The following is a 15,501-nucleotide window of genomic DNA, read 5'->3' on the forward strand; positions in this document are numbered from 1 at the left end:
TAATCTTTTATCTGATCATGAGCATGGCACATGGAACAATAAACACAACTCATCATTCAAAAAAAAGATCGCTTGAGTGAATTTAGTTTCCGTGATTGACACGAAAGTGTGACGTATCCACCTGATTTTTCTCGGTTCTGTTACTGTGGACTGTATGTGCTGAGGTAGTTTGGCATATCAGACTTGTATGGGCTTCGAGAAAATCGCTGTGTTTCATTGGTCCCGCGTTTCAATCGTCCTGGCTCTCCACTACTTCTTCCACCAAGATACACACTCAATATTTGCAGCTATTTACCAAATTTCTCTAAGACAAAACTCTCTCTTTCTAAACTTCTCGGGTCTTTCTGTATTTTTTTTCAACACTGATCCCAGCTAACCCCCCTCACTGCATGATGTGTGTATAGACTTGTCACGAATACATAATATGTGTTTATTTTAGAGATTTTGGTCCTATTGTGTGCGCCTTTGCTAATTCATGTTGTGAATCTATCTGGGTGAAGAGGATTATGAAAGGATTTATTTTCTCTCTCTGTGCTATGTTCTTGTTCTCTTTTTGTTCGATTTGTATTTGTGGTATTTGTTCCCAAATATGCTTTGAGATAAAATGAGTCATTAAAATATAATCCTCCACAGAAACAAGTGGTCATGGTGACGTTCTAGCACACACTGTGGACTGCTCTCTCTGTTGCTCTTATAACCCTTTAATTGGATGAAATTTGCATCTCAGCTGAATAAAAGTCCACTGAGACACAACTCAAAACGCATAGAAACCCCTGTTTCTTTCTTTTTATACAGCATAACATGGCACACTGTGTGTTTTAAATATTAAAGTGAGTGGTTCATTTACAGATGCTGCCCAGAGCCGAAGCATGAATGACATTTCAGACACACCGAGCACAGACCAGGTAACTATGTTCATGCTTCATGTCTGTTCATGTGTGTTTGTAAGGCTGGAAATATTCTACATTTATATTTTATATTCTTATTTTCAACAACTGTGTCTCTCAGCTCCAAGCCCTTTGGTTCCTACTTGAAAACGTAAATGTTTTTAAAAAAACAAAATAACTCACAAATATAAAGTTTCATGTTTAAAAAGGCTCAGTAATTTCCTCAAACAGCTGTTCACTGTAGTTTCTATCAAACATTACTCAAATCGGATAAAGTAGTAGGCGGCTGCGACCCAAGACCTAGAGCAGGTCATCCACTAATCACTGTTTTGGCAGTTCATGTGTCCTTGGGCGAGGTCATTCCTCTTACATGGTCACTTGCTGGTGAATGAGAGGCTAATTGTAGCGCTTTGGATAAAAGCATCCTTCTACCATTTAGTGCATTTGTTGGGGACTATTTTCAGCGGCGGATGAATCCACATGTGGCGCTCTAGTGAGTATTTGTGGCAGCAGGACGGTGCATGTAGGACTCAGTGAGAATAAACTACAGTGTTTGTGTTCATGGTGATGTACGAACATGTGACCCAGTGCAGCAGTGAGGCTCACTGATGGGTTTTAATAGTTTCTGGACAACAATGGAGCTCTACGGCTCAGAGGAAGAAGAGATATCACACACAGGACTTGTTAGGAGATACGTTCACTGCTGGTTTTGTTTTGTTTTTTATGCGATTTATTCACAGTAAGAATAAAATGCACCTTTAAAGCATTCATTATGTCAAATGATGAAATCAGTTTATGGTTCATGAGAAATTAAGTTAATTTGTAGAAACATTTATACAACTTATGTATACATATTATACAAAAGCAACACCACTATTTTGTCATGGAAATATGTTGCCTTTACAGATAAAGGGTCAGTTCGCCCACATCTCATACTGTAGACATATTTTTCTACTTAATCCCTAGTGGTATGTAGTTTTGCAAATAGTTGTTAACTTCCCTTTAGAGGCCCTCAAACTGCGGGTGGTGGGGCCCTCAATATAGCAGTTCCTGCCAAAGTTAGAAAGGTTTTGTTTATTTCATATGAGAGATTTTTGTTTTTGACACAAACTTCCATTCACCAATCAGGATTTAGCAACAGCTGTGGAGTTGTTTGCTCATGTTTGGAACCCGAAACCGTCCAGTTTGAAGTTTTAATTTCTTAATTTTTAATACCTATGATGTTGTCAAAGAAAGTACAGTTTTTTTAAAGAATTTCAACAGAAAACAGAAAGAAATCAACATATTTTAAGTGTAGTATTGCACTTTTTAATAAACTAGTTTGGGTTAAGCTCCAAAAACACTGGGTCCTACATTTCCCAGGCAAGTTAACAGCATCTCTTCATTAAACCAATTAAATGCCCCACATCTCTCAGACTCCACATCCCCAGTTTGTATCATCAACCAACCTGATAACATCACTATGACATCATCAGGGTTATTTTTCTCAGACTTGACAAAGCTGCTCCATACATACAAGAAGTACGCGTTATGACGAGTAAACTGATGTGTAAAATAAAATATCTGCGGCTTGTACACAGTCAGTGCCTGCACGTACTGTAGAAACACAGTCACTGTCTGAGCTGTTGTTGATTTGTAATCAGCTATTCTCCTGTTGCCTGTGGGAAAATAACGCTGGATTATTTCAGTTCTGCTCACAGTTAACAGATGGCATATGTGACACATTCCCTCTCCATTTTTCAGGTTGTGTTTGTGTTTTGTGAAAGTTGAGCCTTGTTTTATGAGAAGGTGTACAGAGTCGTCAGAACTACTAAACCCCTCTAATCCACACAGTCTGCTAGCTGAGCTGCGACTTTGTGTTTGTGCATGTACCTGCATGGGTATTTGTACTTATGATTGTGCATTTGTGTGCAGAATTTTAAGCTTCTGTTGTTTCCCTGAGCTTAATTGTTTGAACCGCTCCCACCAAAAAAGTACGACAATGAAGTTACGGTTTCAGTCACTTGCTTTTTCTTGTGATTTGTATGTGAGGTTCTGTTTTGCTGTATACTGTATTAATTGTTAACCAGCAGCAGTAATTTGTGTGTGTTTGTGTTTGTAAATCGGATAAATATCTTTACAAGAACTTCAAAGGGAGCAGGAAAAGACGTCGTGCATGTGACCCCTGAGTCTGCTTTAATCATTTGTTCACAGAAGCTGGCATGGCACCTCCAGCTTTCTTTGATCCGACGGTTCTGACCCATATGCGCACTCACACACACTCATCATAACATGTAATGCCTACTGCCAGAGTATAAAACTACTAAACTTACGACAGTATAGCTGCAGGTGGAAACTAAAACTTAGAGCGAGTGAGTACTCGAGAGATTGAAATGTCTTGTTTACGGTTGCGTAGGACCAAGAGAGTGAAAGAGGACCGGTTGGTGAATTGACTCTGAAAGCGGCATTAACAGATTATGAAGAGATTTTAATTTAAGCACCCACCACTCCACAGCCACGTGCTTCCTTAGTGAGGAGGAGGAGGAGGAGGAGGAGAGTTACAACACAGTGTTGTGGGATTTTATACTGTATGTAATTCCAAAATTTCAATTGGATGTGTTTGTGCCCCTGATACTGTGGGAAACAAAGCCAGCCAACAGCTCTGCAGAGGTGGAGGAAGGTTCCAGGGCCTTTATCCTTTAAAATACTAACGGGGTGGCGGTGGAGCAGTGGATAAGACCGGGGTACGATTCCCACTGCGACACATCACCAGTGTGTCCCTGAGTGAGACACTTAACTCGTAGTGGCTCAAGAGGTGTGCGACCTCTGATCATTTGTAAGTCACTTTGGATAAAAGCGTCAGCTAATTGAAAGTAATACCACACTGTAAAAAGACTTCGCTACAAGTAAAAGATCTGCATTCAAAGTATGATCAGCTAAATGGCCCATTTCAGACATGTGTACAGTATGTTATATTACTGGATTACAATAATTGATTGATTGATTGATTTCTTTCTTTTGAACGTTTAAAAGAGAAATAAACAAAAACGTTTTCAGAGACACTTTTCTCTATACAGATTGTTTCTAGCCCCCAAACCTCTGCACAGTAATTTAAATACTGTAACACCAGTGAGCAAAACAAAATGTGGAGTGAGTTGTGATCCAAAATGTGCTTTGCGTTAGCCGGGACTGAAATAGCTCTAGACAGTTTGGTTTGGATATGTTATATGTGGGATTCCCACAGATCTTGTCGTCTATAATCACTCCAAGGGATTTATTTTAGTATACTCTTATTATGTTGACACCTTCTAACTGCATCTAAGCTTGATTGATTGTTTTACAATTGCCGAATATCATGGATTTATTTTGGCTCAAATTAATTATTACTTGATAACTTATTCATTACTTTAAGGTTGAAACTGGTAAATGTGGAACTCACTACTACTATATGTGTACTTCATCTGCTGGTAGCTTGTTAATTTCCCCCGTAGGGGTCAATAAAGTTTTATCTTAATCTTTAACATTAAATTATAATGTATTTTATTATATGTTGTTTTATTAATCTGAATCTGTAAAGTAACTATTAAGTTAAGCAAATAGTTGTCTTATTCTTCTATTATGCTTATATAACTTGCATTTGTTTATTCCATATTTATATATTCCTACATTTATTTATGTCAACTGTATGTTTGTCTACGTGTAGCACCTCATCACCAAAGCAAATTCCTCGTATGTGTAAAACACTACTTGGCAATAAAGCTCCTTCTGATTCTGATTCTGAAATTATAGTTATTAGAAGAAGACTAGAAGTATAAAATAGAAGATTGAAAGTACAAGTACCTCAAAATTGTAAGGACAGTACTTTCCACCACAACAAGAATGAGCAGAGAAATGGCGACTTAATGAGCTTTCAGACTAAAAACATGACTGTATTAAAAGAACACAAGGAGCTGCTTTGGAAGGCTATGTTGTTTCAGGTACCGGTGAGACAAAGAAATACGATCCAGGAAGTCCAGTTTTAGTAACAGAGCCACAAATTTGAAGGCAAATCAGATGTAAAAACACTGCACAATATTATATATTACAACGAAGGGTTTTACTTATTATTTTTCTTGAAAATTATTACAGCAGCAAGCATTTAATAATTTAAATTGCAAAAAATATAGCATTACAAATAATCCACCAGGAATGTGCTCTTGCACTATTTGATTGGCCAATGGATCAACTTGCTGGATGACGATGCATTGTGTTAAACTACTGAGCATCGCCGGACCATATCGGCACCTGCTGTTTGTCTGACTGAGGCTTAGTTTAGCACCATGAGCAAAAGTAGGAGATACAGTATGATATATGCAGTAAAAAGACTAGGCCATGCTGTGGGAACATGAACATGGCAATCCATCCAATAACTATTGAATCAACAACATGTGCCTCGCCAAAGTAAACTGGATTCATCCTCCGGGAACCATGAATGGTGGTACCAAATGTTGTGCCAGTCCATTTAGCAGATTTTGAGATATTTCACTGGATAAATGAAAAGGTTAAATGCAAGTGGATCTAGATGAAAAGTCAGGATTCATCCTCTGGGAACCTTGAATATTTGTACCTGATTTCATGATCAATCCATCCAGTATTTGTCAAGACATTTCACTCTGGAAGTGGTGGACCAAAATACTAACCATCCTTAAAAGGTTTAAGTGAAGAGAAGACGTTATGGGAGAAAGAAATTCTGTGCAGCTTAAAGAGGCGCTATGTTGTAGCTTTTGTCTAAAATCCTGTATGTCATTTTCAGCCAACCGCTGCAACTAAACACCACTTGATGTCACCAGCAGACACGATCTGATTATCCACCGGTACACAGTAAACGCCAGTTGATCATGGCACACATAAGCAGCTAGGAAATGTCCGCTGCTGTGCAACATGTGATTGTATACTCACCTGCTGCCTCCTTCTGTTTCCCCTCTCGTCCGCCAGCTGAAGAACAAGTTCATGAAAAAGATTCCTCGTGATGCCGAAGCCTCCAATGTCCTGATCGGTGAGGTGGATTTTCTGGACAAACCCTTCGTCTCTTTTGTACGTTTGGCTCAGGCCACGACTCTGGGAGGCCTCACCGAGGTCCCTGTGCCGACAAGGTGGGGGTGTCTCTCATGTCTCCCTGTAAATCTCTCTCTGGAGTGTGGGGGTTCTTGCATTAATAAGCCTCTGGACCTTCTGTTCTGACAGGTTTCTCTTCATCTTGCTGGGTCCTCCGGGCAAAAGCAAGTCCTACAATGAGATTGGCAGAGCTATCGCTACGCTCATGGTGGATGATGTAAGTGACTGCCACTGTCCCACACCGATAGGCCACACTCATTAACGCATTCAATGGATTACTTTGATTTGTATTTCTATGCCTTCCTGTCAGCTGTTCAGTGATGTTGCCTATAAAGCAAGGGACCGTGAAGACCTGATCGCAGGTGTCGATGAGTTTCTGGATGAGGTGATTGTCCTCCCACCAGGGGAATGGGACCCAAAGATACGTATCGAACCTCCCAAGAAGGTTCCATCAGCAGAAATGAGGCACGTACTTAATCACATTTAAACATGTAATAACTGAATTTGTTCGCCACTTGTTTGCAGTGGAAACAAGCAGTTACAGAGACTTTTAAACTTCTGTTGTTTCCCTGAGCTAAGCTGTTTGAACAGCTCCCCCAAAAAGTACGAAAATGATTTTACAGTGTCAGTCCCTTGCTTTTTCTTTTCTCCTCTCCTCCCATTGTTTTAATGGGTGGTGATGGTTCAGTGGATAAAACACATGCCTTTGGTGTGAGAGAGCCAGGTTCGAATCCACTTAAGCAAGACACTTAACCCCTAGTTGCTCCAGAGGCGTGCGACCTCTGACATATACAGCAATTGTAAGTCGCTATGGATGGAAATTAAATAGGGTGCTCTCTATGTCCATAAGCATGTGGCACAATACTCATTTTCCGTTTGAAAAGACAGTTGCAGATCAAATATGAGGATCAAATATGGAAGACAAGAGTCTGCTTGCACAAAAAAACTGCATCGTGTTGGGTGGATGGTAAAACATGGAAAAGGAGTGTTGAATAAAGATGGTTAAGTTGATTTCAGCTCTTAGTGTTTGTATGTGGGTGTTTCTATGGGAATATGGATATTTCAGATCAATTTGAGAAACGCCTGTGATCATGTTTCACATTTTATCGTATGTCATGTGGTACACAGGTAATGGTCTTGACCAGGGTCTCGTCCTCCTTTGGTCTTGGTGTTAACTTGGTCTCAACCCCTCAAATTCTTGGTCTTGTCTTGGTCTTGATACATCCTGGCTTGTCTGGAATTGTTCTTTGTTTGGGTGGTCTTGACTAGAGAACGCTGAGAGAACAGATTAACAGTGAGCTGAAAGGCACTTATAAAGCTCCAGAAAGTCAAGAGGAACTGCAGATTCAACTGATAATTCTCTGTAGGTTCATGATTCCGAGCTTTCACATCATTACATTGTCTTCCCATTCATGTCCACACGTCTCCAGACTACTTCTTGACAAGTACCTCAAGTAAGTCCTGTCCAACCCCTGACGGCTTGTTCTGTCTCCATGTGTGCCACAGAAAGTCAGTGCTGAACCTGAACGAGCTGGGTCAAATGAACGGCTCGGCCGGCGGGGCGGCTGGAGGAGAAGACGATGAGCTTCCAGCGCCACATGAGCTTGGAGAGGAGCTGAAATTCACTGGGAGGTATGAGAGGACCGGAGATCTGCGTTGCAGTTGCATCGTGGTTCCATCATAACAATGTGCTCATCTTTGTTTTGACAGGTTTGGAGGTGGATTGTGGCTGGACATCAAACGGAAGATCCCTTGGTATTGTAGTGATATCTACGATGGCTTCCATATCCAGTCTCTCTCTGCTGTGGTCTTCATCTACCTGGGCTGCATCACCAATGCCATCACCTTTGGCGGACTGCTAGGGGACGCTACCGACAATTACCAGGTCTTCATAAAGACTACAACTAGGGGTGTCACGAATTTGAAAATGAGCTTTCGATTTCGACCTTCTCTCCTGCATACTTGTGTGTGTGTATATATATATATATATATATATACACACACACACACACATATGTTAAACCATGTTAGGGCTGAAGTCCTACATTCAACTACCCCTTATAGTATGCATTTTTCTGTGACTGTGGAAAACATGATGGCATTGGGAGAAACCACTTCTGTTACAGCCCCCAGCAAGGCTAAAATAATCAAAGAGTCAAGGTGTTGCAAATAAAATATTAAGTTTATTAAACAAACTATGAAAAAAAATTGGATTAAAAATCCAAGCCAAATCAACCCCAAATACTCAAAACAAAGTCTGATGGGCTGCAAAAGAAAGGGAAGCCCTCCAGACCAGCCCACAAAGGGCCATAGGGTCTGGAGTCTCCCTGACCCCTAAACCTAAACCTAACCAAACAGACATTAATCCACGAAAACATGACTTCCAGAGTCATCAGAACAGTCAAATAACAAGAATCTACAAAAACACAGATCACAAACAAACTGCTGCGGCCGCAGCAGAAAGGCGTAGAAGAGTCCGAAACAAGGATCTCACCCCCTCTTTATTGACTCTTCCGTCAGTCAGACCAGACGTGATCCACCTGAGGGAAGAACAGAAGACATCATGACACTAAACAAGCCCGCTCCATCACATACTACAGTTCAGATAACCCACAAGGCCATGCTTCCTAAAACAGAGCTGGTGGCTTTGTACGTGTGAGGAAAGTCAATCTGTGGTTGTAAAGAACCCTTCTGCCCTCTGGTGACCCTTCTTATTGTTTTTATGTATAACAGCTTTTTCGACTGGTGAAATAAGTTATTGTTATTACTTTTACAATTAATTATTTATGTTTGACCGAATGGCCTTTTCGTGGTACACACAAAAAGTAGGGCTATATGATTGTATCACACTTGATACCATGAAGGCTATCTTTTCAAAGAAGACCGTTGTCAGGGCATAAAACAAGTGATATGTTGATCTTTGTCAATCAAGATTGGATAGTCTAATGATGCTAAAACCTGGGAACCACACTATTTTATTTGCTCTGGGAGATGCTGAAGAAAATGTTTAAATCAAAACTCCAATCGTTGATTTGGAGAATCGTGACACCCCTAACTACATAATGCACAAACCTAGAATATGTACACAGTTGACCTCACGTCTCTGTCTGTTCCTGATCTTTTCCAAAGGGCGTGATGGAGAGTTTCCTTGGCACTGCTTTAGCAGGGACAGTCTTTTGTCTGTTTGGTGGGCAACCTCTCATCATCCTCAGTTCAACTGGACCCATTCTCATCTTTGAGAAACTGCTTTATGAATTCAGCAAGTAAGACATGCACAAGAGAAAGCACCCAAATGTGAACTGCACAAATAACCAGATAGGTGATGTAAGCACTTGTCTCTCTTCACAGGAGCAATGATATAGACTACATGGAGCTGCGTCTGTGGATTGGCCTTCACTCTTGTCTGCAGTGTTTGCTGCTGGTGCTCTCAGACGCCAGCTACATTATCAAGTACATGACCCGCTTCACAGAGGAGGGTTTCTCCAGCCTCATCTCCTTCATATTCATCTCTGACGCCATTAAGAAGATGGTAGATAACATAACACTTTCACACAGACACAAGCTCAAGATCTACAAATTAACTGCACAGCACTTAACACAAGATAAAACTGGCTGTATTTCACAGGTTGGAGCTTGGAAGTATTACCCAATCAACCGTGGCTTCAAACCTGACTACATCACTGCCTATAAGTGCGAATGCATCGCACCAGACCAGGGTGAGCCGTCAAACTCTTGTTTTGTTGTTTTACATGTTCTGGAATAACTTTATTTAGAGATGGAGCTTGTTAGAGACATTTCCCACCATACTACTAGGAATAGTTAAAAAGTTTGGAAAATTTGCTTTGTGTGAGAGTGAGATGAGAAGATGGATATCAACCTCAAGTCTGTGCACTAAGGAGCTGGAGTCAGGACGTGATTAGCCTAGCTTAGCATAAAGACTGCTAGCCTGGCTTTGTAAAGTACAGAAGTACACCTCTAAAGCTCACTAATTAAAGAATGGTTTCTCGTTTGTTTGAGTCGTACCCCACCTGAAACTTAAAAATGACAGTTTGTGGTTTATAGTGATGTTACATGATTGGCGAACAACAGCCAGTTTGTTCTGCTGTGACGTTCTAGCTACAAAACAGCTGCAAAACCCCCGAAAACCACAAATTTTAGTTTTATATTCCTGTTTATGGAAACATTTAAATAATATTCTTTTTAATTAGTGAGCTTAAGAGGTGTTTTGATCCTAAGAATAAATGTTTTGTGTATTTTTGAATTTTGAACCCTGTAGCTTTGAAAGCTGTAGGCTAAGCTAGGCTAACCAATTTGTGACTCCAGGATTGGTTTTAATTTTCTCATTTCGAATAAGTGTCTCCCAAAATGTCAACCTGTTCTATTAATGACGTGACGTAATTTGAGATGAACAGCTACAGGATTTGTCAGTTTGATTAGATGCAAAAATGTTTGTTCTTTACTCTGTGATGATTTGTGTATCTTGTCTGTTTCTGCCTCATTTTTGGGATGCTGTCTGATGAAGTGAGTACGCACATGTCAACTCTGGTAGAGCATGTTTGAACAATGTTTAAGTGACTTAATTAGAAGAATACTCCACCAAAGATGTGCTTTTAGCAAACACTCGCAGTGAGTGTTTGCTCACTGCCTGTCTGAAAATCTGTAGGGCACTAAAAATGTCTAAAAGGTTTCAATGATCTTAAGTATTCCTTTAGAACATTAAATATCCTAACTAAGCAACAGTTAAATTTAAAGGTCAGCATCCTTAGTGACTGTTTATTAACAGGTTAAAAGACAGACCACACTAAGAGCGATAACTATAACAATAACTATAAATAAATAATATTTAAAATTGTACATGTAAATTAACAATAGAAACACTGACAGCAAATCAAAATAAATTTACCTTAGACATACCCCCCACAGTCTTTGGCGTTGGGGTCTCGTAGGGTCGTTACTGATGTCCTCTTTGAAGATTACCAGAATGCCATACAAAAGTATGAATAAAATGTTTCTTCAAACGACGACATCTCTCGTAACAGAGTGTTGGATTCTCCTACCTCTTCTTGTCTTTGAAGAATTTCACAAACCGATATCCTTCTGGTTTTCTTTTTGTTTCTGTAACACGTCATCAAATCCATTTTCCTACGCAGGCGGAGCGCGCAGTGTGTGCATGGGGCCACACATTACAGAACGTTCTCGAATTTTATAGTTATTCTTGTTAATGTGGACGGCCTTTAACACTGAAAAACCTGCTTCATCAGGACTGTGTGGTTTGATCAGATTTGCTCGAAGGTGTCATCAGATTTTAATTTGCACAAACTATTTTCCAATTGAGTCTTCAAACCAGAGAGAAGAGGCCAGACAAAAGTAAAAAAGCTTTCAATCCAAACGTGCACAATGGAGCAGCTACAGAGCCAGCGTGCAGAGAGTCAGTGTTTGATACAAAAAACAATTAATAAAAATATTCCTTTAAAACCCAACATGGTTCATCAACATACATGCTGTGACATATTACGGCTCATTCACATCAGTCATTCTTTTTGATTCTGGTTCACTCCACTGGATTTTCATGTTACCCATGACTCATTGGGTTTCCGTCTTCTCCCTCTTGTGTTTTTGCTCTTTAGCATCTGTGCTGGGCTTGAATGTTTCAGCTCCACTCGCAGATGATAATATGACACTGTTGGTAAGTGCCAAAGACAGAAAACATCCCTCACATGAATCCTTTCTATCCTTCTTTGTGAAGTGAACTGCCATAATTGCACTTAAGTTGCATCTCTAATTGTTTGGGGGTTTGTATTGTAAATGTTTTATACTGTAATGAACTGAAGCGGTAGTTTGACAGAAACCTGGCCCGTATTTATTAAGCATCTCAGGGTAGGAAATTAGTCCTCTGAGTGAGTCAGTATTTGTCATACTTTTAGAAGTAGGAGTAAAAGTATTTTATCACCTGTCTCTGCTGATAGTTAGTGGAGCTCCTTGTTCATAGCTGCCAGGAGATGGTGTGAGGACAGATGTTTTGGCAACATTGGATGATAAAGAGCTTATTAAAAGATAGTTTTGACAAAAAACTGAATCATTTTTAGAAATGACTTGGTGAGGAGACCGCATGCTGCAGAAGAAGACTCTCCCGTTTGTTAAATTGATCCTTGTTCGCAACCAAAAGGTCGTTACCACACGCTGACAAAAATGTTGAAGGGTCCACATTTGGTCTTAATTAAAACACTGTACAGGCCTAAAGTTACCTTCAAAAACCAGACGCTAAAATCACAAGTGCCAATACAAAAAAAAAGGAAAACCACAATAATTGGTCTAAATTTCTATTCTGTGGCACTGAAGGTTGGTGACATCACGCTGAAAGTCAGTGTAGGAAGTTCTGCTTCAACTTTTAGTACGATTACTAGGATTGATTCTGAGATGTTTGACAAATACGGGTCTGGAAGTCCCCGTGTTCTGTATTGTCTTTTCTTCTGTTATCGCTTGTCTTTTCTCTTTTTCGTGTCTGCTTCTTCTCCACCCGTCTTTCGATATTCCCTTCTCGGACCTGCTTTCCACCTTCCCCACCCCGTCTTGAACCCCTCCATCCCACCCTGTCGCCCATCTTCTCCCACTTTCCTCTTCCCCCCTTCCATCCTATCTTTGCAGTTTAACTTGACAGACCTGGACTGGAGTCAGCTCAGTAAGAAAGAGTGTGTGAAGTACGGTGGTATGCTGATGGGGAACTCCTGTAAGTATGTTCCTGACCTGGCCCTGATGTCCTTCATCCTCTTCTTTGGCACCTACTCCATGACTGTTTCTCTCAAGAAGTTCAAGTTTAGCCGCTACTTTCCAACAAAGGTAAGACAGTAGATAAGATTCAAAGACTTATTATGTTGTTTTTCCACAATGGCTTTACCCTACAGAAAAGTAAACCTGCATGTGAAATGCTAGACTCTTGTAATGTGTGCATGTAGGCATTCCAATATAAAGGAGAAGGCTGGCAATATTATTTAATTATTATCTTATTTAATTGAAGACCAAACCAGCTGTTTGCGATCAAATATTGATCAGCTTTCTAAAATATATATATATATATATTAGTATTGTATAGTAACATTGCAGAAAACTTAATTTGCTCATCAGTAAATAGCATTACCTACAAATTTATAGCATGGTATTTTACTCTGTGAACTGTGTGGTTAACACCAAGGGAAGCTTTATCACTTTGTCGTGTAAATGACCTCATTAACTCAGATTACAAAAATACACTTCTTTGAGCTAAATGCTAATGCCACCATGCTAACATGCTTACAATGACAAAGTTAACATTCTGCTTAAACGTTCAATAAGTGCACCATTTTAGAGTATATACTTATATTTGCTAATTAATACTAAATCCAACATACACAATCCAACAAAGCGTATTGTTGCTAAAAACTACCACGGGTTTTGTTGCCGATAAAAAGAAGAATATCTCCAGCTTCATCCTTTAAAGCTACTGAATATCTGCAGGAAACTTCTCCTTCTCCTTATCCAAAGCTTAAACCTCTGTATCTGTACCAGAATGTCCTCTACCATGTTGTCTTCTCCTCTGCTCTCCCTGAATGTGCTCCAGCTCCGTAGCCTGATAAGTGATTTTGCCATCATCATTTCTATCCTGATCTTCTGTGGACTGGATTGCCTGCTGGAGCTCGATACCCCCAAACTGCTTGTGCCCACTGAGATCAAGGTCCACTTTTCCCTAAAATGCCGCCCTCATCTGTCATCTTTTTTTCCCTCCCAATGATGTAGTTTTTATACATTTCTAATCAGTCATTGATTTAGTGTGGATTTGTCAATGTAATGATTTTACAGAGTAAATCTTCTCTTTTTTTTGTTCTGTCTTCATTTCCACTTTTTTCTTGTATGTCTCCCCTCCTCACTGTTGTGCTACATATCGTTGTTTGTCCTCCCTTTCTCTTGGTGTGTGTGTTGGTAGCTGAGGAAGCTAATCAGTGATTTTGCCATCTTCATGTCAATCATGTCCTTTGTGGGTCTGGATATGTTGATGGGGTTAGACACACCCAAACTAATCGTTCCTACTGAGTTTAAGGTAATTAGATTTTTCTGTTTTAATGTGTGTGTGATTACAACATATTACTGGCCTTCTGCATGTGTGTGTGTGTTTTTCTTGTGGAAAGTACTTAAGTGCTTTTACTCAGGCACTGTACTTATAACTTTGAGGTTCTTGTACCTTAGTGTACTTTCTTTACATTCTATTTCTACTCATACTACTACTACTTTGACAGCTATGGTTCCGATTTACTTTTAAGATTAAGATTTTACAATAACTAATAGCTAACGGTAAAAATAAATAGTTAAAACTAGCTATCTGTATAAAGTAATTAAAACTAGCTAAATGTATACAGTAGTTAAAACTAGTTAACTGTATATAAAGTAGTTAACAATAGTTAACGGTATAAAAAGTAGTTTAAACTAGCTAACTATATATAAAGTAGTTAACAATAGTTAACGGTATAAAAAGTAGTTTAAACTAGCTAACTGTATATAAAGTAGTTAAAACTAGCTAACTATAGCAAGATGTCTATGAAGATTCTCAGTCATCCAGGTCATAGTTATCCAACGAAGGTTAAAGTCAAGGGCAACTGGACTTGGTTGAAGCTACTGGAAGACGTTTCGTCCCTTATCCAAAGGACTTCTTCAGTTCTGACTGACTGGCAGGGAAACTCAGCTATTTAACCTCAGTGGGGTCGTTATCCCGGGTCATCGATACCGCTGGTTCGTTAGTGTTCCTTGTTGCTGTGACAACAGTCGTTACAGTCGTTAAGACTACCGGTGGCCAAGACTGAACGACCATCGTTGGTATCTTCACCTGAGGCCAATAGGTTACGTTTGTTGAGTTTCCTGGGAAGTGATGAAAGGACAGCATTGAAAGTGGGGGATAAGTGGTGGCGTAGACCCCCTCCCCTGTGTGTGCGGTCTTTGGGGTGTACCAGCATCTGTCTTAGTGTGTTCTTGGGTTTAAAAAAAAAAAAAACATCCCTGTGTTTTTTAAACCCAAGAACACACTAAGACAGATGCTGGTACACCTCAAAGACCGCACACCCAAACACAAGAAAAGCAATCTAGTGTATGCGGTCCAATGCAGTGAGGAATGCACAGACCTGTATATTGGGGAGACTAAACAACCACGACACAAACGCATGGCTCAACACAGAAGGGCCGACTCCTCAGGTCAAGACTCTGCAGTCTACTTACATCTGAAGGACAGAGGACACTCGTTTGAGGACCACCAGGTGCACATTTCAGACAGAGAAGATGGATGGTTTGAAAGAGGTGTCAAGGAAGCATCTACACCAGGGTGGAGAAGCCGTCATTGAACAGGGGAGGGGGTCTACGCCACCACTTATCCCCCACTTACAATGCGGTCCTTTCATCACTTCCCAGGAAACTCAACAAACGTAACCTATTGGCCTCAGGTGAAGATACCAACGATGGTCGTTCAGTCTTGGCCACAGGTAGTCTTAACGACTGTAACGACTGTCGTCACAGCAACAAGGAA

General features: G+C 40.1%; 1 protein-coding gene across 1 annotated transcript; it reads left to right on the forward strand.

Annotated features, from left to right (window-relative positions):
• Positions 1–849: 849 nt before the first annotated feature.
• LOC123965114 (electrogenic sodium bicarbonate cotransporter 4-like) lies at positions 850–14,118 on the forward strand (the record flags this gene model as incomplete). Its single annotated transcript, XM_046041680.1, has 13 exons — positions 850–905; positions 5,841–5,998; positions 6,090–6,177; positions 6,271–6,425; positions 7,467–7,592; positions 7,671–7,845; positions 9,090–9,223; positions 9,309–9,489; positions 9,586–9,676; positions 11,588–11,646; positions 12,606–12,797; positions 13,555–13,668; positions 13,918–14,118. Coding segments are annotated over 13 exons (1,730 nt in total), but the record flags the coding sequence as incomplete, so codon positions are not given.
• Positions 14,119–15,501: the final 1,383 nt, after the last annotated feature.

Source organism: Micropterus dolomieu, unplaced genomic scaffold (assembly GCF_021292245.1).
Source record: "Micropterus dolomieu isolate WLL.071019.BEF.003 ecotype Adirondacks unplaced genomic scaffold, ASM2129224v1 contig_8688, whole genome shotgun sequence".
Lineage (NCBI taxonomy): Eukaryota > Metazoa > Chordata > Actinopteri > Centrarchiformes > Centrarchidae > Micropterus > Micropterus dolomieu.